Source organism: Heptranchias perlo, chromosome 31 (genome assembly GCF_035084215.1).
Source record: "Heptranchias perlo isolate sHepPer1 chromosome 31, sHepPer1.hap1, whole genome shotgun sequence".
In the NCBI taxonomy this organism is placed as follows: Eukaryota; Metazoa; Chordata; class Chondrichthyes; order Hexanchiformes; family Hexanchidae; genus Heptranchias; species Heptranchias perlo.
The window spans coordinates 31,848,388-31,868,686 of NC_090355.1; the positions used below are offsets into that span (position 1 = coordinate 31,848,388).

Sequence of the window (20,299 nt, forward strand, 5' to 3'; positions counted from 1 at the left end):
AAAGGAATGTGGGAACTTTTCCAAATTTGATCCTAAACTAATCCTTGAAAATGAAGGAAAGAGCATGTTCGACATTTTCATGTACACAGAGTTCAGTCTTTCTGTCATATATTAAGTGCATTCAGTGAAAAGAGGATGAATTTGTTTTTCTGATGAGGCTTGTAAAATAGCTCTATCTCAAAAATGACCACATCTGTGACCATCTGTGATTGAAGCTGATTATAAAGATCATTTGATGAAGTTTTAAGCTCCTGAAATATCAATACCCTGTCTTTTAAATCTCTTCATGGCCTCACCCCTTCATATCCCTGTCACCTCCTCCAGTCTTACTACCCACCCCTCCCAAACTCTCCGTCCCTCTGGCCTTATGCATTCCCCCCTTTGCCCCACCATTGGCGACCATGCCTTCAGCTGCCTAAGCCCAATGCTCTGGATTTCCCTCCCTAATCCTCTCCACCTCCCTCTTTTCTTTAAAGATCCTCCTTAAAACCCATCCCTTTGACCAAGCTTTTGGTCAGCCCACCTGATCTTCTTCTTTGGCTCACTGTCTATTTTATTTTTGTCTGCATACAGTGACACCCCATATTCCCGGCCAGAATGAAGATGATTGGATAATTCCCCCATCAATCATGCCTGAAGACTGCCCTGCTGTAAGTCATGATGTGGAGATGCCGGTGATGGACTGGGGTGGACAAATGTAAGGAATCTTACACCACCAGGTTATAGTCCAACGGTTTTATTTGAAAATCACAAGCTTTCGGAGGCTTTCTCCTTCGTCAGGTGACCTGTAACCTGGTGTTGTAAGATTCCTGCTGTAAGTGACTGGGATTGATTTTACGCACATTATGTAACTACCCTCCACTCATTGCATTTTACTGGAGAAATAATCCTGCTGTGGTGGGACACTCTGTTTTGCTGTATCTTCGGTCATGAGTTCAGAGACTCCCGTAAATTAAAACCACAAATCCCGTCCCCGCCTCCAACTCATTGGCTGACACAGTGGTCAATAGTCACTCTGATTTTTTTTTGTGATCATGCCTCTGTGTAGTGGCTCGGGATGTTTTTCAACATTAAAGGTGTTGCATAAATGCAAGTTGTTGTTGTTGCTGTTTTCTCTTTGCAAACGCTGTGTATTTCCAGCATCTTCTATTTTTATTTCACATTTCTAACATTTGCAGTTTTGTTTTTTAACAGCCCAGTGTTGACTTAGTGACCTAGTAGGGCATAAGTGGCCAATGAACCCACATGGTGAGCTCTCAATCTTGGTCAAGTTGTTACCATGCAGTAAAGTCTTTTGGCAGATCCAGTGTCTGTGCCAAGAGGGAGAGGTAAAGTTCCCCCTCCCCTCACCTCACATACTTTCCAATCTAGGGTTGCTAACTCTGATTGAATGTGTTCCTGGAGGTTTTGTCACATGACCCTGCTCCTGCCATTGGTCGCCCAACACGTTCATCCTCGCGACTCACCGCTTTCCCACGGCCAATTGGAAAGCTAAAAGACTCTTCATTACCCAATTGGATGACGCTTGACTGTCAGTCAAACAGCTTGCTTTCCCATCTCCAATATTTTTATAAACAGAGGTGTGCAAAAAAAATGAAAAAAAACACAATCTTTTATAATACCCCTATGATTTTTCTCCAGGGTGTTGCTTGCAACAGTGTCCTGGAGATTAATCTTCAATTCCTGGAGACTCCAGGCCAATGCTGGAGGGTTGGAAACCCCTATTCCAATCCGAGGTGTTCTATTTAGGCAGGTGTCAAATGGAGATGAGAACTTTCCCTCTGGAGGAAGGAGGAGGGGAATTCACATGACAAATGGCCCACCTTGGCTACTGTTGCTGGCATGAGCGGGAAATTGGACCGTGCATCTCCCTGGGCTCATTCTTGTGCCCCTCCTACCAGTATGTTCAAATTCACTCAAAACCTTCAGAATCTCAATGGTTGACGCCTTCACATCATAAGACACAGAAACGAGTGCAAATAAAAATTGAGTTTTATTTCAAAAACCAGACTTTTGGTCCCAAGTCCTGGACAAAACACTTGAAAACCAGATTTAGAGAGAGTGGCAACTCTAAGAAGCAATGGTGTTGAGGAATTTACCACAGCAATCCCTGGAAAGGGAGGCTGAATAATATATTTGCATGCTACTGTGGGAGGCAGGAATAAGAGATGAGAGGTCCAATGTACTGCACCACAAGAGTCGTAGATATATCTGAAACATAGTCCTCCACTCTGAGTCACCATTCTCAGCTCCCTCTATCTTGACATGACCATATCCTATCAGGCATCTCCCCACAGGGAAGGAGAGAAAATTGGACAGTAGCTGACTTCAGACTACTCTTCCACACATCCCAAAAATCCACCTTCAGTGTGGCATTGACCTGGGGGGCAAAACGCACACCGTCTCAGCTGGGAATGGCGTTAGGAAACCCAGGCTGGGGGGTGGGGAGAGGAGAAAATATTCCAAAATAGTATTAAACATGAAGGAATGTTGGAGTAAACTTCTTAATGTGGTGACTGTATGGGTGGTAATCTGGCAAAGCACATCTCTCACCTGTCGTGGAGCCCGTCCATTGATTCCAATGGGGTAAAAATTGGGCAGATTCTATAGAGGATGCAGAATCTGCTCCATTTGGTCACTGCCCAGGCGGCAAAGTTGAAAATGACCCCCCACCCAGATAACTTATAAGTGGCTCCAAAAACAATCTTTCACTGCACTATATAATAATAGAATGAAACAGTGCTGTATAGCAGAATAATGGGCCAACCATGACTTGGGTCTCTGAAGTCTCGGCAGGTGACTACCTGGCCAACCATCACCAATCATAGTAAAAATGTAATCCGGAATATAAAGCAAAGCAGAAAAAAATGCGTTTAAATTCGCTAATAATGACAGGTTTAGAATGATCATGTCTTTAAATAAGTTTTAATAAAAACTTAAGGATTCCCTTCGTGACAACTGACAAGAAGTGATACCCGAGTCACAATCACAAAACATAATATAAATAGGCGTTAAAACAAATTTTTTTGTCAAATTGCTAAGTTTAACGTAACACTGGAGCAGTAACTTCCATTAGTTTGAAGCATTTAACAATAGAACATTTCCACACTGTTGGCTCTGGGTGGAAGTTTTATCAAGTTTTAGCTCCCACCTTATGACAATGTACCTTCCTCTTCCACACTGGCTTCAGTTATTTATATTTTTCTGACAATCATACAGGCAACTGCAGCGGATATAGAGTGAAAGGTAATAATGGAGTTGTGTGTGTGTGTATATATGTGTGCAAACACATGTGTGTACGTGTGTGTGTGTATATATGTGTTTGTGCACATGTGTGTGAGCCCATGCCCATCACTATGGTGAAGGGAGACACCCCCAACCCAACTCACTGTAAAGTCTAAAAGTAGTTTCTCCACCGCCAATATGTTCCCCCATTTTCAAATCTGTCTTCTGTAGCAAGGACGCATTCAACCCACTTACAGCACAGATACTGGGGCAGACTGTCCTGTTTCTGCACCTGGGGATACTGGATTGCCAGGGTGCAGTGAACACAGGAAGATCAGTGAGGGAGGAGCACACAGCCCCTGACAGAGCCTGCCCGAGGAAGGACAAGGAGGAGGGATGCACCATGGTCACAGTTACACTCACGACTTTAGCTAAGGAAATCTTGGTACTGTGAGCAGGATAGAAGCCAGAATGGAGGGGTTCGAACGGTGACCTTTGGAATAGATGGGCACGGAGCCAGGAGGCAATGACATATTGAAGGACCTTAGAGAGGAAAGGAAGGCTGGCAACGTTCACTGTGACATATGTTATATTGTGACTGCACAGTGGGTTATCTTTTACCCTTACACACTGTGCAGCCATCAATATTTTGCCCCTATGAAACAACACAAAACCCGATATCCCAATAGATACAAGATAACCAATGGTTCAGGACCTCAAGTCCCACCATAGTTTATTTTTTCCCACACAAAGGTCTGCTGCGAATGAGCTCCAAATAATAATAAATTCTACCTGTCGGCTCCACGGGGAGAAGAGACTCATACAGGTTTGGAGAGCTGAGAAGCAGAGGACTGTGAATAAGACCAATGAGTGAAAATAAGACCAAAGAGTGAATGAGACCAATGAATGAATAAGACCAATGAATGAATGAGACCAATGAGTGAATGAGACCAAAGAGTGAATGAGACCAATGAGTGAATAAGACCAGTGAATGAATAAGACCAGTGAATGAATAAGACCAATGAATGAATGAGACCAATGAGTGAATAAGACCAAAGAGTGAATGAGACCAATGAGTGAAAATAAGACCAAAGAGTGAATGAGACCAATGAATGAATAAGACCAATGAATGAATGAGACCAATGAGTGAATAAGACCAAAGAGTGAATGAGACCAATGAGTGAATGAGACCAATGAGTGAATAAGACCAGTGAATGAATAAGACCAGTGAATGCATGTTACAAGCCTCTGTGATGGAAATAAATGTGCTATAAGTGAGTATGGGAGGAGGGGATATCGGGCAGTTTTTAATACAGTGAAATATTCAGCTATTCACTAGCCCGTATATAATTTAAAGGGGGTGATTTATACCGTCACCACCCAGGCAGTAATCTGGTAGAGGCGGATCGCCCGCACATTGTAGAGTCGAACATACGAACAATGACGGGCAGGAAAAGACCCCCTGGTCCATCCAGTCTGTCCCACACAATAGTGATCTTTGTGCATCACAATGTATCCCCACCCCACCCCACCCGAAACCACGTGATCTCCTGTGAGAGGTGCCCCGATTCCCAAGTCTGCCCGATGTTCATTCCACCGACTTGAGCGGGATGAAAATTGGGCGGGTTTTACCTCGGGCGGGCGATTCGTTCCCGCCAGATTACCGCCCGGAGATAGACGGTGAAGATTAACCCCCAAAGCCATTTCCATGAGGAGGAACTATTCCTGTACATTTAATCACTGAATTATAAAATACCATGCACAATGCAATTTAAAACCACATTTTAAAATATTTTAAAAAGGAGGGCTGTGTGCTACAATTAAAAATCACTAAAACTTCAGTTATTTGAAGTTCAAACTTTGTCTGAACAATCTGTTTTTTGTTTAAGATTTCTTTTTACTTAATATTCTTTTCTTTCTTGGCGAAAAGAAATGGACAATTGACATTTTTTCTCATTAACACTGGTTCTAGCAGGGCAGTCATTTTGGAAAACAGGTCTCCAAACAGTGAACACATCCACTTGTCCATCTTCTGAAGCATTCCATCAAAACAAACTTTAATTGGTTTGGGGCAGGGGAAGAAATTTATATCCTGCTATTAGTAACCACTTCAAATTTATGGGCGCAAATTAAAGCAGATACCTCCTTTAATTTTTTTACATAGAATTGCATAGAATTTGTTCCCCAGTCTCTAGGTCAATCGATCTCGGACATCATTTTACCCGATATTCCTATGGATGGGTTTGCAGTATAAAACCAGCCTTACCAATGGGTCCCTATGTTGACGAGGATCTGCAACGCAATGGACATACAGGGAATCTGTGCGACGCTGTACGCCACTGATCGCGTGGGCGCATTAAGAGCCAAGAGATAGGCGACAGTATGGATCACTCGACCCATGAAGAAAACCAGAAAATGGATGTGGGCAATGAACAGATTGGGTTCCATCAACGAGTAGACAGCACCAAGGAAGAGGAAGGGGAAGATGTTCTCCATGTCATTGCGGTGGGCTCTGTTGGGAAGGGGGAATAATAAAATGAACTGGTTACTCATTCAATATACTTCAGAAAATGGCTGCATTGATTAATAAACTATCTTAAAGAGCCTGCCTCATTTTGAGATGTTTCAAGTCAAGAAGACTATCACTTTTGTCCCAATAGATTCATTTACTTTCGTTTATAAACAGACTAACACAGATACAGGAATCCAATAATCTTCAAGGTGAGGGATAACAGTGCTCGAGAGTGGAAACTATTCCCATTTTATTTTTGCTATCTGCTTCAATGTCACTCACTCCCAAGTCGAATAAAGCACAGATTAGATAGAGGAGCAAATTCAGCAATCCCACACTTCCAGTGGGCAGGGGGAAGGTGCTCTAAAGGAATGCAGATTGGAGCTAAAGCTATAACCTGAGCTCTCTTTCAGCACAGTTCCTGGCTGGGAGCACTACATTTACCCAATAGAGTAAATCCCCTTTGACCCGTACACATGGCAGAAATCACATGTGTGACTAAATTGAATGTGCATGAGTCTGCAGTGCAGATATTCAATAGATTAATGGTCGGTTGCTACAATTTCAGTTTTCGCTCTCAACCCTTCAACTACGAAGCAGCCCATGACCCTCTATTATCTAGAAGCTATTACCTTTTCTATAATCTGTGATTACAGAAGTCCATGACCTCCCCCGCACTAACCTGCTCACTGTCTCACTAACACAACCAAACTTTTTGAAATGGCTGGTGTTACAACAAAGACTGAAATCACCAAATTTGCAATTTGTTAGTAATATCAAGTAGCAAAAATCAGCAATACTAAAAATGCAATTCATGCAATGAGCAAGTCCTTAATGGGTCAATTACCCTTCATAAGAACTTTATCATAGAATATAAAGGGGGTGATTTTAAACCCCAAGAACGGGTGGGAGTTGAAAATAGTTGTTTTTTTGGGTTGTGACCGCAACCCGGCTTTATTTCTGGGTTTAACGTTGACGCGTAGAAGTACAGGCTTCCTACTGGGAATGCAAAATCTGTAAATTTTGAGGTTGCAACCCAAAAAAAAACTATTTTCAACTCCCACCCGCCCCCAACCCACCCGTTCTTGGGGTTTAAAATCGCCCCCAAAGTCTTGGCAGATTCTGTAAACAAAGTCTTAGTTTTGGGCATGTTAAATTCAGTAAGTTTCATCTGCTTGTAAAACTTTCAGAGTATTGTAACATACCATTGCCCATTACCAGAGAGACTAACAAATCTGATCAAGTACCAGAATTTGGAAGTGTCAGTATTGGCTCTTTTGCAGTATAATTTTCAGACAACCTTGTCAAAACTATATACATAAATACAATGAAATACATTTCACAGATATGGAGCTAGACAGAATTTGCATAATACAGCAGAGAATTACACAAATCTGCCCAGGGAGAAACAAACAGAATTTGCACCTCACCAGATAAGAGTTTATTAGGTGATTGTATCATGTTCCTCACATAGCAACAGGAGTTGGCTATTCAGCCCTCAAGCCTGTTCCGCCATTCAATTCGATCATGGCCGAACTCACAAAGGAACACCAGTTCTATCTTCAAGGGTTGAGTTACGAGGAGAGATTACACAAATCGGGGTTGTAATTCTCTAGAGTTTAGAAGGTTAAGGGGTGATCTGATCGAAGTTTATAAGATATTAAGGGGAACGGATAGGATGAATAGAGAGAAACTATTTCCGCTGGTTGGGGATTCTAGGAGTAGGGGGCACAGTCTAAAAATTAGGGCCAGACCTTTCAGGAGTGAGATTAGAAAACATTTCTACACACAAAAGGGTGGTAGAAGTTTGGAACTCTCTTCCGCAAACGGCAATTGATACTAGCTCAATTGCTAAATTTAAATCTGAGATAGGTAGCTTTTTGGCAACCAAAGGTATTAAGGGATATGGGCCAAAGGCAGGTATATGGAGCTAGATCACAGATCAGCCATGATCTTATCAAATGGCGGAGCAGGCACGAGGGGCTGAATGGCCTACTCCTGTTCCTATGTTCCTATGTTCCTAAAAGGAATCCTGTTAGCTAAATGGATTAAACAAGCCACTTTGCTCTATTCGTCAAAAGACACAGTCTGATCTTTAAGTATTTCACATTTTGCACTTTTTTTCACACTTTTGCCTTTTACACTCACCCGTACAGAGAACACACTGAGAGTGAATACAGATGACCTACACACAACTTTTTATTCTCCAACTGCAGAAGATAAATTTCTCGGATTTCCACATAATCTCCGATTATCTACCCCGGCCTCAATGTTTCTCCCTTCTTGAAAGAAGTTGTAACATGCTGAAAAATTCTTGTGATTTTTCTTCAAAATTAAAAACTGAAGAAGGTGGCACTCCAAGTATTACCACTCACTCCTGCCCAAGAGGATTGGGGAAAGCTATAAATGATATGCCAAGAATGAGAAATGATCTACTAAATTGTACAAGAGAAAAGAATTGGCAAGAAATAGACCATGTTCATCCTCTCAACCTGACACCACTGTAGCCAAGAATTGATGTGTATGTCCTAATCCCATGTAGCTGCCATAGGCCAAAAGGAGACACCGAGGCCTAGAAATTCATCTGCATAGAGCCCATTTTTCGGGCACTAAACAGCCTCCTAATCTTCCAATATGACAGGCAAGAAGATGAGCCCGCCATATTGGTCAAGGCCAAAAAAATCGGCGTCCAGCGCCCACCCCTGAAACAGGCGTTAGCCCCTTTACATGGGGCCTAACACCTGTTTCAGGCCCCCCACTGCGAAATTGGTTTGCCCTGAGCGCAGCAGGTGCCAGCACTGGCTGCGCTCAGGAAAACCAGGCCTACATGCGGCCTAACAGGCGGTCCTTAAAGGGACTCCTCCCGGCCCCACATTAAAAGAACCCGGGTCGCTGCCGCCGCCGCTCCACACTCCCCTCCCCCCGGCCACCGATTCCGACCCCTCCCCCCGGCCACCATTATCTCCCAATCCAGTTGTCCCCCCCTCCCTTCCTCACTTACCTGAGGGCCACTGCTAGCATCACAGTGGCCTAATCTTCAAACACACTTCACCGGGCGAGCTGCCTCTTACTCTGCAGCTCACTCGCCCAAGGCTCAATATCGGGTGCAGGAATTTTGCCCCCCACCCACCTCCACACAAAAAAAAATCGGCGCGCACAAATCCCTAGCCCAAAGATCTCCCGGGGATGGCTCCCCCACTGGGAGACACCACAACCATCATTTACACTTCTTCGTCCTCCGACACAGTTCAGATGAATAGCTGAGCAGAACGGGCCTCAAACCTGCATTGATCCCTGCACTTTTGAGACTAAATATTAACACAGTGACACTCAGCACCATCCCACCAACGTATCAACAGAAGTGAAATGGCAAGTTTCATACGAGAGATGGAGCGGCCTCAGGTTTTCTCCTTCGCAAAGCATAGGCAAGTAAGGATAAAGCAACGAGAAAACACAGCCGGGCTGTGAAGGGAGGAGAGAGAGGATAAAATTATGAGAAGAGTGAAAAAATAACAAAGAGAAAGGAAATAAAATAATGGGGGTGGGAGAGCACTTTAGGGCTATTCTGTATAGGTGAACTAAGATGGACTGAATGGCCTTCCTCTTCCTTAATTATCTTGTGAAAAGAGGAACAGAGAGAAAAGGAGGGAAGATGATTCTGTTAATGCCATTTAAGAACTTAAAGAAAGACTTGCATTTATTTAACATTTTTCATGACCTCAGGTCATCCCAAAGCACTTTACAGCCAATGAAGTACTTTTGAAGTGTAGTCACTGTTGTAATGTAGGAAACGCGGCAGCCAATTTGCGCACAGCAAGGTCCCACAAACAGCAATTTGATAATAAGCAGATAATCTGTTTTAGTGATGTTAGTTGAGGGATAAATATTGACCAGGACAATGGGGAGAACTCCCTTGCTCGTCTTCAAAATAGTGCCATAGGATCTTTTACGTCCACCTGAGAGGGCAGACGGGGCCTCGGTTTAACGTCTTATTCGAAAGACAGCACCTCCGACAGTGCAGCACAGCCTCAGTACTGCACTGGGAGTGTCAGCCTAGATTTTGTGCTCATGAAGAATGAAGAAAGGTCATTTGGTAGCCATGACCTGTGGCTCACGTGACCTTTGCACTTTGACAATTTCTTTTAATCGATGCTTGTTTTGGCCACGGGTGTACTCCTCAGGCTTGCCACAGAAAATCTCACACCAGAGACAGTTGTCAACAATTCACTTCTCAGGCAGAGAGTCAGCTTTGAAACCATCGTGAGCATTTCTAGGTTTTGTGGGTGTGTACGCTGGAATTTCTCCAGAGTTGACAGTTCTGGTCACCATAGCAAAGGTCAGCTCTCAGCATTAGGAAGTGACTGTACGTACGGATTTCTTGACCGAAAGGCACGTGGTTAGGAAGGAATTCACCTCGCTGCGTCAGTACTGGATGAGTAACAGGGCGAGAGAGTAATTCCTGGTGTGAGCCACAGCTTTTTCTTGGCACACTCCCACTCGCTCGGAACAAAACTAAATTGTACTTTAAATTGGTTTTCCAACAAATAGTACCGAATGGCCCTGATGTGAAAAAACAATAGATTCCAACTTTTACAAGAACACTTGCGAGATATTTGCACTAAAAATTGTTTGAAAAAGAAATCATAATGAGTGGAAAGCAAATCCCAGCTGTGTACTTTCCCTTCCAAGTTTCTTGACACGGCATAAGAAAATAAGTGGTTGATGTAATCACAATATTTAAACTTGGATGCACTTCTCTCTCCAATTTCTCATCCACATCTCTTAACTGTACAATTGCAAGAGCACTGTTCAAAAATAACGTGAATCCTTGAGACTGATGTAGAAATCTTGCATTTATATAGCACCTTTCACAACCTCAGGATGTCTCAAAGTGCCTTACAGCCAATGAAGTACTTTTGAAGTGTAGTCACTGATTTAATAAACATCACAATTTATATTTTTGTGTCAGATGTGGCTCAGTGGGTAGCACTCTGACCTACTGAGTCAGAAAGTTGTGGGCTCAAGTCCCACTCCAGCGACTTAAGCACAAAAATCTAGGCTGGTGCTCCCAGTGCAGTACTGAGGGAGTGCTGCATTGTCGGCGGTGCCATCTCTTGGGTGAGACGTTAAACCGAGATCGCGTCTGCCCTCTCACGTAAAAGATCCCATGGCACTATTTCGAAGAAGAACAGGGGAGTTCTCCCTGGTGTCCTGGCCGACATCGCTGAAAGAGTTTATTGATTTCATTACTGTTTGTGGGAGCTTGCTGTGCGCAAATTGGCTGCCGCGTCTCCTACATTAAAACAGTAATTACACTTCAACAGCTGTAAAGCACTTTGGGACGTCCTGAGGTCATGAAAGGCACTATAAAAATGCAAGTCTTTTGTTTTTCTTTCAACTTACACTAGATTGCCATCGAGAAGCAAGGAGGAAGAGATGGAAAGTTAAAAAAACAAAACTTTGCAAATTACACTTTGGGCAGCTGTTTGACAAAGGCTTTCTATGACTTAGCCATTACAACAGGGAATACTTTTCCTGTTTTCGCTCCGAGCCAACATGTGTTCTTTATTAGCTCCTGGTCAACACAAAGCGCCAGGAATTGCAGCGTACATTATTTCAAGGCATTTCCTTTTTCAGCTTTTGTGAAGGGAGGAGAGGGAGAGAACGATTTCCTCAACTGTCGGGTGCATTTGGCCATAAGTCAGTTATTTCTTTATTAAAGCAAGTATAAAATTCTGAAAGCAAAGCCCCGAATTTTAACTCAGGGCAGGAATCGGGGGTTCGGGGACCAAAGTGGGCAACAATCCATACAGTACCCTGGAACATGAGGCCATATATATAATGGCCCCACTTGAATGTCCCGACGCTGACTCCCGCCTGAAGCCAAGGGGTGGGGGCAGAGGGGGTGGTGACCACAGGCGGGAAGAAGTCTAAAGGCAGGCACAGACAGGCACTGGTAACCTTGAGGTGCCCAAAGGACTCCTGCTCCTCCTGGTCCACAAGGAACCAATAAGAAGTTTTTAAAAATGTAACTTACCTGGGCCTCCCGTGACCAGGATGCTACCTATCGCTGGTGAGTTCGAGACTGCACAGGCCTTAGTCGGGCCCACAGTTAAAATGGCGTGCATGTCCCGATGACATCATCGAGATGCGACTTCGCCACTTAAATTACAACCCTTCCCCTGCTTCTCTGAGGCGGACGGCTGAACCGTGCCTGATTTGAGGCAAGTTAAGATAGGGAGGGGTAAGAACATGTCAGGAACACGGCACGAACCACACCCGCCCCCCGCCCCCCCACATCCCCCTGCCATCTTAACCCCCACCTGTACCATTCCCGCCGGGAGGGGAGGGGCATTAAAATCAAGCTTCATGTTTCTGGGCATTTGCACTGAGATCTCCCCTATGAAAAGCGTTGGGTTGCCAGTGTTGGATGGTTAGTCTCTAGTGGAGGGGGGGGAAAGGGAAGTCGTTTATCTGGGGCCTAGTACCACTGAACTTCAAGCACATTCAAGGTGATTCCTGGCAGGGTACCTCAGAGTGGACAATAAATATGGGGAAGGACTTATGGGGAAAATATGGGGAACATGATATTTCATGCAGAAAGACTCTTCCATATGCAAGGATACACTGTTTGCTGGGTATTTCCAGTAAAGGAAACCTTTGGCAGGACACGGTTTGAATGGTTAACAACATACATGTCAGCATGACAACATGTCAGCCAATGATGGCTGAAGTGTAATGAGTAACACAGGAAAATGTGTGACATGTAAAGGATTTTGACCCAGGAAGATTATAGTAAGTGTCATCTTGACGCAGTAAAAGAAAGAAAAGAAAGAAAGGGAGAAAGACAGGCAGACTTGCATTTATATAACACCTTTCAAGACCTCAGGATGTCCCAAAGTGCTTTACAGCCAAAATACTTTTGAAGTGTAGTCACTGTTGTAATGTAGAAAGGTGGCAGCCAATTTGCGCACAGCAAGATCCCACAAACAGCAATGTGGTAAATAATCTGTTTTAGTGATGTTGGTTGAGGGATCAATATTGGCCAGGACACCGGTGAGAACTCTGCTACTCTTCTTCAAAATTGTGTCATGGGATCCTTCACTTCCACCTGAGAGGGCAGACGGGGCTTCAGTTTAATGTCTCATCTGAAAGACGGCACCTCCGACAGTGCGGAGCTCCCTCAGTACTGCACTGGGAGTGTCAGCCTGGATTTTATGCTCAAGTCGCTGGAGCAGGATTTAAACCCACAACCTTCTGACACAAAGGTCAGAGTGACACCCACTGAGCCACGGTTGACACCAAAGTAAGCATCTGGATCCTAAACAGCTGTTCTTCCCTTTAAACTTAGTTACTAAGGTTCTTAAAATCTGCTAAGAATTTTTATGACTAAAAGTGAATGTTTAAGTAATTTGCACACACAAGGAATGTTACCTCACTGCAGTACTGAATTTAACAACATACTTAGATGTGCATAAACATTTCTGTTTTTATGGTGACAGAATTACGCACTACATTTTCCATCCTACATCTTTTCAACAACCAGCTGGCTTTCCTCAACACAGTCAAAGACTGTTCAAAGGGGAAGGATAAAGGGATCTCAGCTGCCTGAGGAATGGAGTGCACTGCAGTCAGACAGTTCATCATACTTTAAAGAACACTTGTATCAACACAGGTCAACTGCTTTTGCCCAACAGAAAAGTTGGCTCTGAATTTCTCTTGAACCTCACCCTCTGTAGCAACACCAAGGTTGTGCTTTGTAGTTGTATCAGTTTTACTCCAAAGTTTATGTTCACTTTAATCATGTCTGGAACTGCTGCATTGTAAATATTCATCTGTAACTAGCTATGGTTAGCAGTGAACAGATAAATAGCTTGTCCAAAATAGATTGTAAATGGTCTAACCATGCCGATCTCTGTGTTTCAGCACTGAGACATGTGGAATAAATTTGGCCGTCTCAGTAATGCCTACAGTGAAATGTGAGCTTGGGCGGCAGTTTTACTTTCCCATCTTTGGAGTTGAGCAGGATAAGGGCGGCTGAAAGGAGCATTTAACTTTGTCGTGAAGCAAAGTACAATTCTTAAAGAGACTTCATTTCTAGAGGAATAGAAGTGAATTGAAAAGCAGGGAAGTTATGTTAACTTGTATAGGACCTTGGTTAGACCACACTTGGAGTACTGTGCACAGTTCTGGCCTCCATATTATAGAAAAGATATAGATTCTTTTGAAAGAACTTGCTTTTGAAAGAACAGAAATACAACGGATGTCCTTCAAGAGCTAGTCAGTTCCTCAATTCAACCAGTGATAACCAATTAGTTGGGCATACGCTTCTGCATGTTCACTGCAGTGCGTAGTAGGGAAGTTAGTGATAGACTAGCGACACATGACCAGCATTTGGACTTTGTGCTTTAGAGATTTATTTTACTTTTCATTTGTTTTATTTGATTTGTTAGATTAATGGAAGTAATAATGTTTCTGTTTGAACCTCATTGTGAAATTCCCATTTGAAAAATAGACCTTTTTAAGTCGTTTTGTTTGGTTTGGCAAACTCAGATCCACAGGCCCCCAGTAAATAAATCCTGCCTACGCCACTAACCTAGAATTATAACTGGAAGAATAAAGGGGGGAAGCAAGTAGAAATGGATTCACACAGGACATCTATTAGATAGAATAACATAGAATGCACAGCACAGAAACAGGCCATTCGGCCCAACTGGTCTACCCTGGTGTTTATGCTCCACACGAGCCTCCTCCCACCCCTCTTCATCTAACCCTATCAGCATATTCTTCTATTCCTTTCTCCCTCGTGTGGGGTTTATCGAGCTTCCCCTTAAATGCATCTACGCTAGTCGCCTCAACTGCTCCTTGTGGTAGCGAGTTCCAAATTCTAACCACTGGAATGCATTACCGCAAGAGAATATTGAGGCAGACATTAGAAAATTATTTAAAAGGGAGTTGAGTAAGTATTAGAAAGAAAGAATATAAAAGGATAGGTGGAAAGGGCAGGGAAGTGGGATTTGAGCTGACCGTTCCAGTTGCAGAGCTAGTTAGTAAAGTGGGCCAAATGGCCTCCTCCTGTGCTATAATTCTTATTATTCAACTTCAGAGGGCTGGCCTTTCCCTCCGTTCCATGCTTTCTACGCCAGTGAGATCATCCAAGCAGCATACAGCCTTACGGCCTCTTCACCTGAAATCGCTCAGCAATACCAAATTTGGCCTGGTTCAGTTCTATGGGCTCATATCCACTGGGAACTAGGGTGGAAACTGTTCAAACCCATTTAACATAGATTAACAAAATACATCTAAAAGCTCAAAACTTTTAAAATCTTTAATCGATGTGGCCACGCACATGGGGAATCAAGACTAAACGGAGTCTTCAGGAGCAATGAGGACAGACAGGAAATAATTGGGCCGGTGGTGGGGGGGGGCATGGAGATATAATTCAGGCCCCATTTTAAAGTCATACATTCTATTCTTATTTTGTGTTCCCATTATAAATTCCTATGTCCATTTTTATAATGCAAACTATGTAAACTTGTTACTCTATAATTACACCTTCTGCCGTTGGGCAAGTTGCAGCGCCTCCCCTGGGGGGGAGGGTGTAATTGCAGCGTGACAAATTTTACATAGGCCATTCCCATTATAAGTGTGGACGTAGGAATTTTCATTCGAAAAAGCTGACAGGAACTGCGTGCAGATGTAAGATTTTTAATATACTCTAGATATATAACTGCAACTAGTCATATTGAAAATAAAATTTAAATTCCCACCACTCAGATTTTCATGTCGACTGTGACGACACTGTAAAGGAGATTCTCTGCAGTGGAACATGCCGGAAACACACATTGGAAATCGTGCAACGCCTGCTCACCGCACATGATTTTCCATCTATTCCTTTTATGGACAGGAAATCAAGGACTGGACGTGTACAGTTTTTTTTCAACATGTGCTCCCAGTGTGTGCACGGGACAGGGGCAGAAAACCTTCCCCTTCATCTTTAGAAAATGAAAACATTACCTTCGACTGCGCTCCACGTCAGGATCAGTTCGATAATACTCCAGCCCACCGTGTCTTATCGCGTCTTCTGGGTTGACAAAAGCCTGGGGGAAGGTGGGGTGGTGGGAGGAAGTGAAAGCAGATGGGAGAAGCCATGTTGAAAACTTAGGGCAAAATAACAATAATAAATAACCAAGACGTCAGTGTTTCAACAAAATGCAAAAGCTTGAGAAAGGCGCAGCTTCTGTGCAAACAATGTTGTAGCAATAGCTTTATTTTTTTTTTCTTCATCCTTTCTCTGCTAACTTTCTGCCTCTCCATCATCACCCATCCTCTCCTTTCCCAAAGGCCTTGACTGCTTGAATTACAACACGGAATCAGGCTGTTCGCCTCACCAGTCCATGTTGGTGTTTATTCTCCACACGAGCAGTAGTCCTAATCCCATGTGCCCACCTTTATCATTCCCCTTTCCTTCAACCACCTATCTAACCTAATCCTAAATGGTGACATGGTCTTTGCTTGAATCACTAAGTCTGGTAGTGCATTCCACAGCCCCACAGCCCTCCGTGTAAAAAAAAGTTTCTCCTGCTCTCTATCGTAAATCCTAAATGGCTCGGTTTTAAAATTCTCATCTTCATGTTCAAATCTCTCCATGGCTTCCCTATCTCTGTAACCTCCTCTAGCCCTACAACCCTCCAAGATCTCTGCGCTCCTCCAATTCTGGCCTCTTGTGCAATCCCCACTTCTTTTGCCCCACCACTGGTGGCCGTACCTTCAACCGTCTAGGCCCTAAGCTCTGGAATTCCCTCCCTAAACCTCTCTGCCTCTCTATCTCTCTCACCTCCTTTAAGACGCTCCTTAAAACTTACCCCTTTGACCAAGCTTTTGGTCACCCATCCTAATGTCTCCTTCTTTGGCTCGTTGTCAATTTTTGTTTGATAAGTTTCCTGTGAAGCCCATTGGGACGTTTTACTGCATTAAATGCACTCTATAGGTGCAAGTTGTTGTTGTAAATCTATTACATTTAATCTTTTGTCTGATGTTCCCTCGTTCTAGACCCTCTCCATCACTGGAAACAATCTGCTTTTATCTACTCTGTACCATCCTTCCATGATTTTAAAAAATCTCTATCAAATCATCCTGTAATCTCATCTCTTCAAATGAAAACAGGCCCCAGTTTATCAGGCGTGACCCAGAATGGGCTGAATCATCCACCAAATGTCATGAACTGGCATGTGAAGATCTGAGATAAGAGGGCGTGATTCGCCCATCCCTGACCATTTCTATATTTTCTAGGTGCCCTCCTTTTTTTATAGGTGCACACAGTTCAGATGGATGTATCTCAACAGTTTCACTATTTCCACTTTATTTTTCTTCTTGTTTTCTCACACTTGTACAGTAAAAAGCGCCTGAACACTACATGGGCTAAAACTGTGTAGTCCATAGGAAGGGCCTAATTATAGTAGGGAAAGGCTGACCAGGACACCTTAAAGGGACACTGTCTTCATGCAAAAATGTACATTAAAGAATAATTGAAAATAATTTTTAGCCAAACTCTCAGCACAATGAGGTAACCAATTCTTGGCTTCACTTGAGTAAGACCTCATTGACGGCCAAAAATAACCAGCTGTTCTTCTCCCTTTAGATATCTGACCGGAGGATTTCCTCTGGTCGCTGCGTGTGGCGACATCCCAGATGTGGGAAGGTTTGGTGTTTCGAGGGAATCCGCATAGGATTTCAGCAGAAATCGATCAAAATCTCCCTACCTTGCATCTGTTTACCGGGTTGCTGTACACATGGGACCAAATGAAAACATCCGCACAGGGGATTTTAGAAAAATGCACCCTTTTCCATTACATTAAACTTTTATTTGGGGGGAGGCTGGGCTGTTTATCCACAATATATGAGTACATGTATAGAAATAATCAAAACCTTAAAACAAGGGCAAATGTTTTCCAATCCGTAAAGTAAAACTCCCCAAAACATTTTGAATCAATGGTCTTATTATATACTTCATTACAGTTTCAAACTATTGTAACTTTTTCCTTATTAAAGTCGAATGTAAAGACATCCAGAATCCCCCCACCCCCAAACAATTCTGACACGAAACCCTCCAACACAATCCAGACAACAAACCAGATGTTCTCAACATTAAAATGCAAAACAAATCTTCACTTTCTCTCACCCACATTTGCTAGTTCCTGGTCAGGACGGAAGGAGTATTGGGTGTTATTTTTAAAACGATTATTATCATCACCTTTCTGCGGAGCCGGAGCTGCCCGGTGATGATAGCGACCACGTACATCTTCAGGATGAGCAAAGTGCTATAAAAGGTGAAACAAGCGAAGACCTGGTTGTCCATGTCTTTCGTTGGGGCCGAGAGACGATGTGTACGCGGGGGGAGAGGGAGAGAGAAGTGGCGAGAGGCGGCCGCTTATGTACACTGGTCCACGCCCACTCCCTGAGCCTCTTACATCGATGGCTGTACCTTGACACCAGCCAAAAAAAATATATATTAAACAGGATAACTCATGTCCTGAGCTAACTCTGTGGGAAACACGGTCTGCTAAGGGCTTTCTACAGCGTACTTGAGTTTGGAGGCTGCTGCTGTTAGTACACTGTGTTTACACATCCCTCCTTCTCTTGAAAGAGTTGATGTAGCGTTTAACAAGAGATGATTGGATTTGGGCTTATGTTAGCATTCCCGCCTCTGACTGGAAATGTGCAGGGTTCAAACCTCACTCCAAACATTTCTGTCAAGTGCAGACTCAGGCTCTGAATTCTGGGTTAACATCTGGTGAGATACTCTCGCCCGGTGGGATACACACGCCCGGTGAGATACTCTTGCCCGGTGGGATACACTCACCTGGTGAGATACTCACGCCCGGTGAGATACTCACGCCCGGTGGCATACACTCACCTGGTGAGATACTCACGCCCGGTGAGATACTCACGCCCGGTGGCATATACTCACCTGGTGAGGTACTCTCGCCCGGTGGGATACACTCACCTGGTGAGATACTCACGCCCGGTGAGATACTCTCACCCGGTGGGATACACTCACCTGGTGAGATACTCTCGCCCGGTGGGATACACTCACCTGGTGAGATACTCACGCCCGGTGGGATACACTCACCTGGTGAGATACTCTCGCCCGGTGGGATACACTCACCTGGTGAGATACTCACGCCCGGTGGGATACACTCACCTGGTGAGATACTCTCGCCCGGTGGGATACACTCACCTGGTGAGATACTCACGCCCAGTGGGATACAATCACCTGGTGAGATACTCACACCTGATGAGAAATTCACACCCAGAGAGATACATGCCCCCTGTGCAATACTCATGCCTTGCGGGATACTCATGCCTGGTGAGATACTCGCGTCTTTGAAAGAGCTATCCAATTAGTCCCACACCCCTACACTTTCCCCATAGCCCTGCACATTTCTCCTTTTCAAGTATTTATCGAATTCCCTTTAGAAAGTTACTATTGAATCTGCTTCCACCGCCCTTTCAGGCAGTGCTTTCCAGATCATAACAGCTCACTTCATCAAAAAAATTCTCTTCATTTCCTCCCTGGATATTTTGCCAATTATCTTAAATCTGTGTCCTCTGGCTACTGATCCTCCTATCAGTGGAAACAGTTTCTCCCCATTGACTCTATCAAAACCCCTCGTGATTTTGAACGGCCCTATCAAATCCCCCCTTAACCTTCTCTGCCCAAAGGAGAACAATCCCAGCTTCTCTAGTCTCTCCATATCACTCCACAATCCTCCCACTACTTCACACTATTCTCCAAGGGAAGAGAGTGATGATACGAAAACAACATTCTAATTGCATTTATCCCAATGCCACGTAATCCCTCCTCACTCTCTGAAGTTTAGAAGAATGAGCGGTGATCTCATTGAGACATATAAGATTCTGAGGGGGCTTGACAGGCTAATTGCTGAGAGGCTGCTTCCCCTGGCTGGAGAGTCTAGAACTAGGAGACATAGTCTCAGGATAAGGGGTCGGCCATCTAGGACTGAGATGAGGAGAAATTTCTTCACTCAGAGGGTTGTAAATCTTTGGAATTCTTTACCCCAGAGGACTGTGGATGCTGAGTCATTGAATAAGTTCAAGACTGAGATCGATAGATTTTTGGACCCTAGGAGAATCAAGGGATATGGGAATCGGGAGGGAAAGTGGAGTTGAGGTCGAAGGTCAGCCATGATGTTATTGAATGGCGGAGCAGGCTCGAGGGGCCGTATGGCCTACTCCTGCTCCTAGTTCTTATGTTCTTATGTTCTAAAACATTACCAAAATAGGAGGTATAGTTAATTCTTTAGAAGACCAAAGGAAGCTGCAAAGGGATTTTGATAAGATGAGGGAATGGGCCATAACAAGGCAGATGGAATTCAATGTCAGTAAGCATGAGGTGTTGTATTTTGGTAAAACGAAAGGAGTAATTATACCTTGAATGGAAATAGGCTCGAAAGAGTAGAGGAATTTGGGGGGACAGATTCACAGGACGTTAAAGGCAATACCTCAGGTTGATAAGGCTGTAAGAAAAATTGAATGAAA

The 20,299-nt window shown here is 43.8% G+C and overlaps 1 protein-coding gene across 1 annotated transcript; it reads right to left on the minus strand.

Annotated features, from left to right (window-relative positions):
- Positions 1-1,974: 1,974 nt before the first annotated feature.
- ptges (prostaglandin E synthase) lies at positions 1,975-18,250 on the minus strand. The gene is made up of 3 exons (XM_067969889.1): positions 17,991-18,250; positions 15,755-15,837; positions 1,975-5,737 (listed from the first exon to the last, which is right to left on the minus strand). The coding sequence occupies exons 1-3, from the start codon at positions 18,093-18,095 to the stop codon at positions 5,488-5,490; spliced, it is 438 nt and encodes a 145-aa protein (XP_067825990.1). The 5' UTR covers positions 18,096-18,250; the 3' UTR covers positions 1,975-5,487.
- Positions 18,251-20,299: the final 2,049 nt, after the last annotated feature.

Bases quoted from the DNA above. Each gene is read 5' to 3' on its own strand.
- ptges (XM_067969889.1), bottom strand. From the start codon at position 18,095: ATGGACAACCAGGTCTTCGCTTGTTTCACCTTTTATAGCACTTTGCTC. The intron at 15,838-17,990 runs GTGATGATAATA...ACCTTCCCCCAG, and splicing joins AGCTCCGGCTCCGCAGAAAG to GCTTTTGTCAACCCAGAAGA. The intron at 5,738-15,754 runs GTAATGTTTTCA...CCTTCCCAACAG, and splicing joins GACGTGGAGCGCAGTCGAAG to AGCCCACCGCAATGACATGG.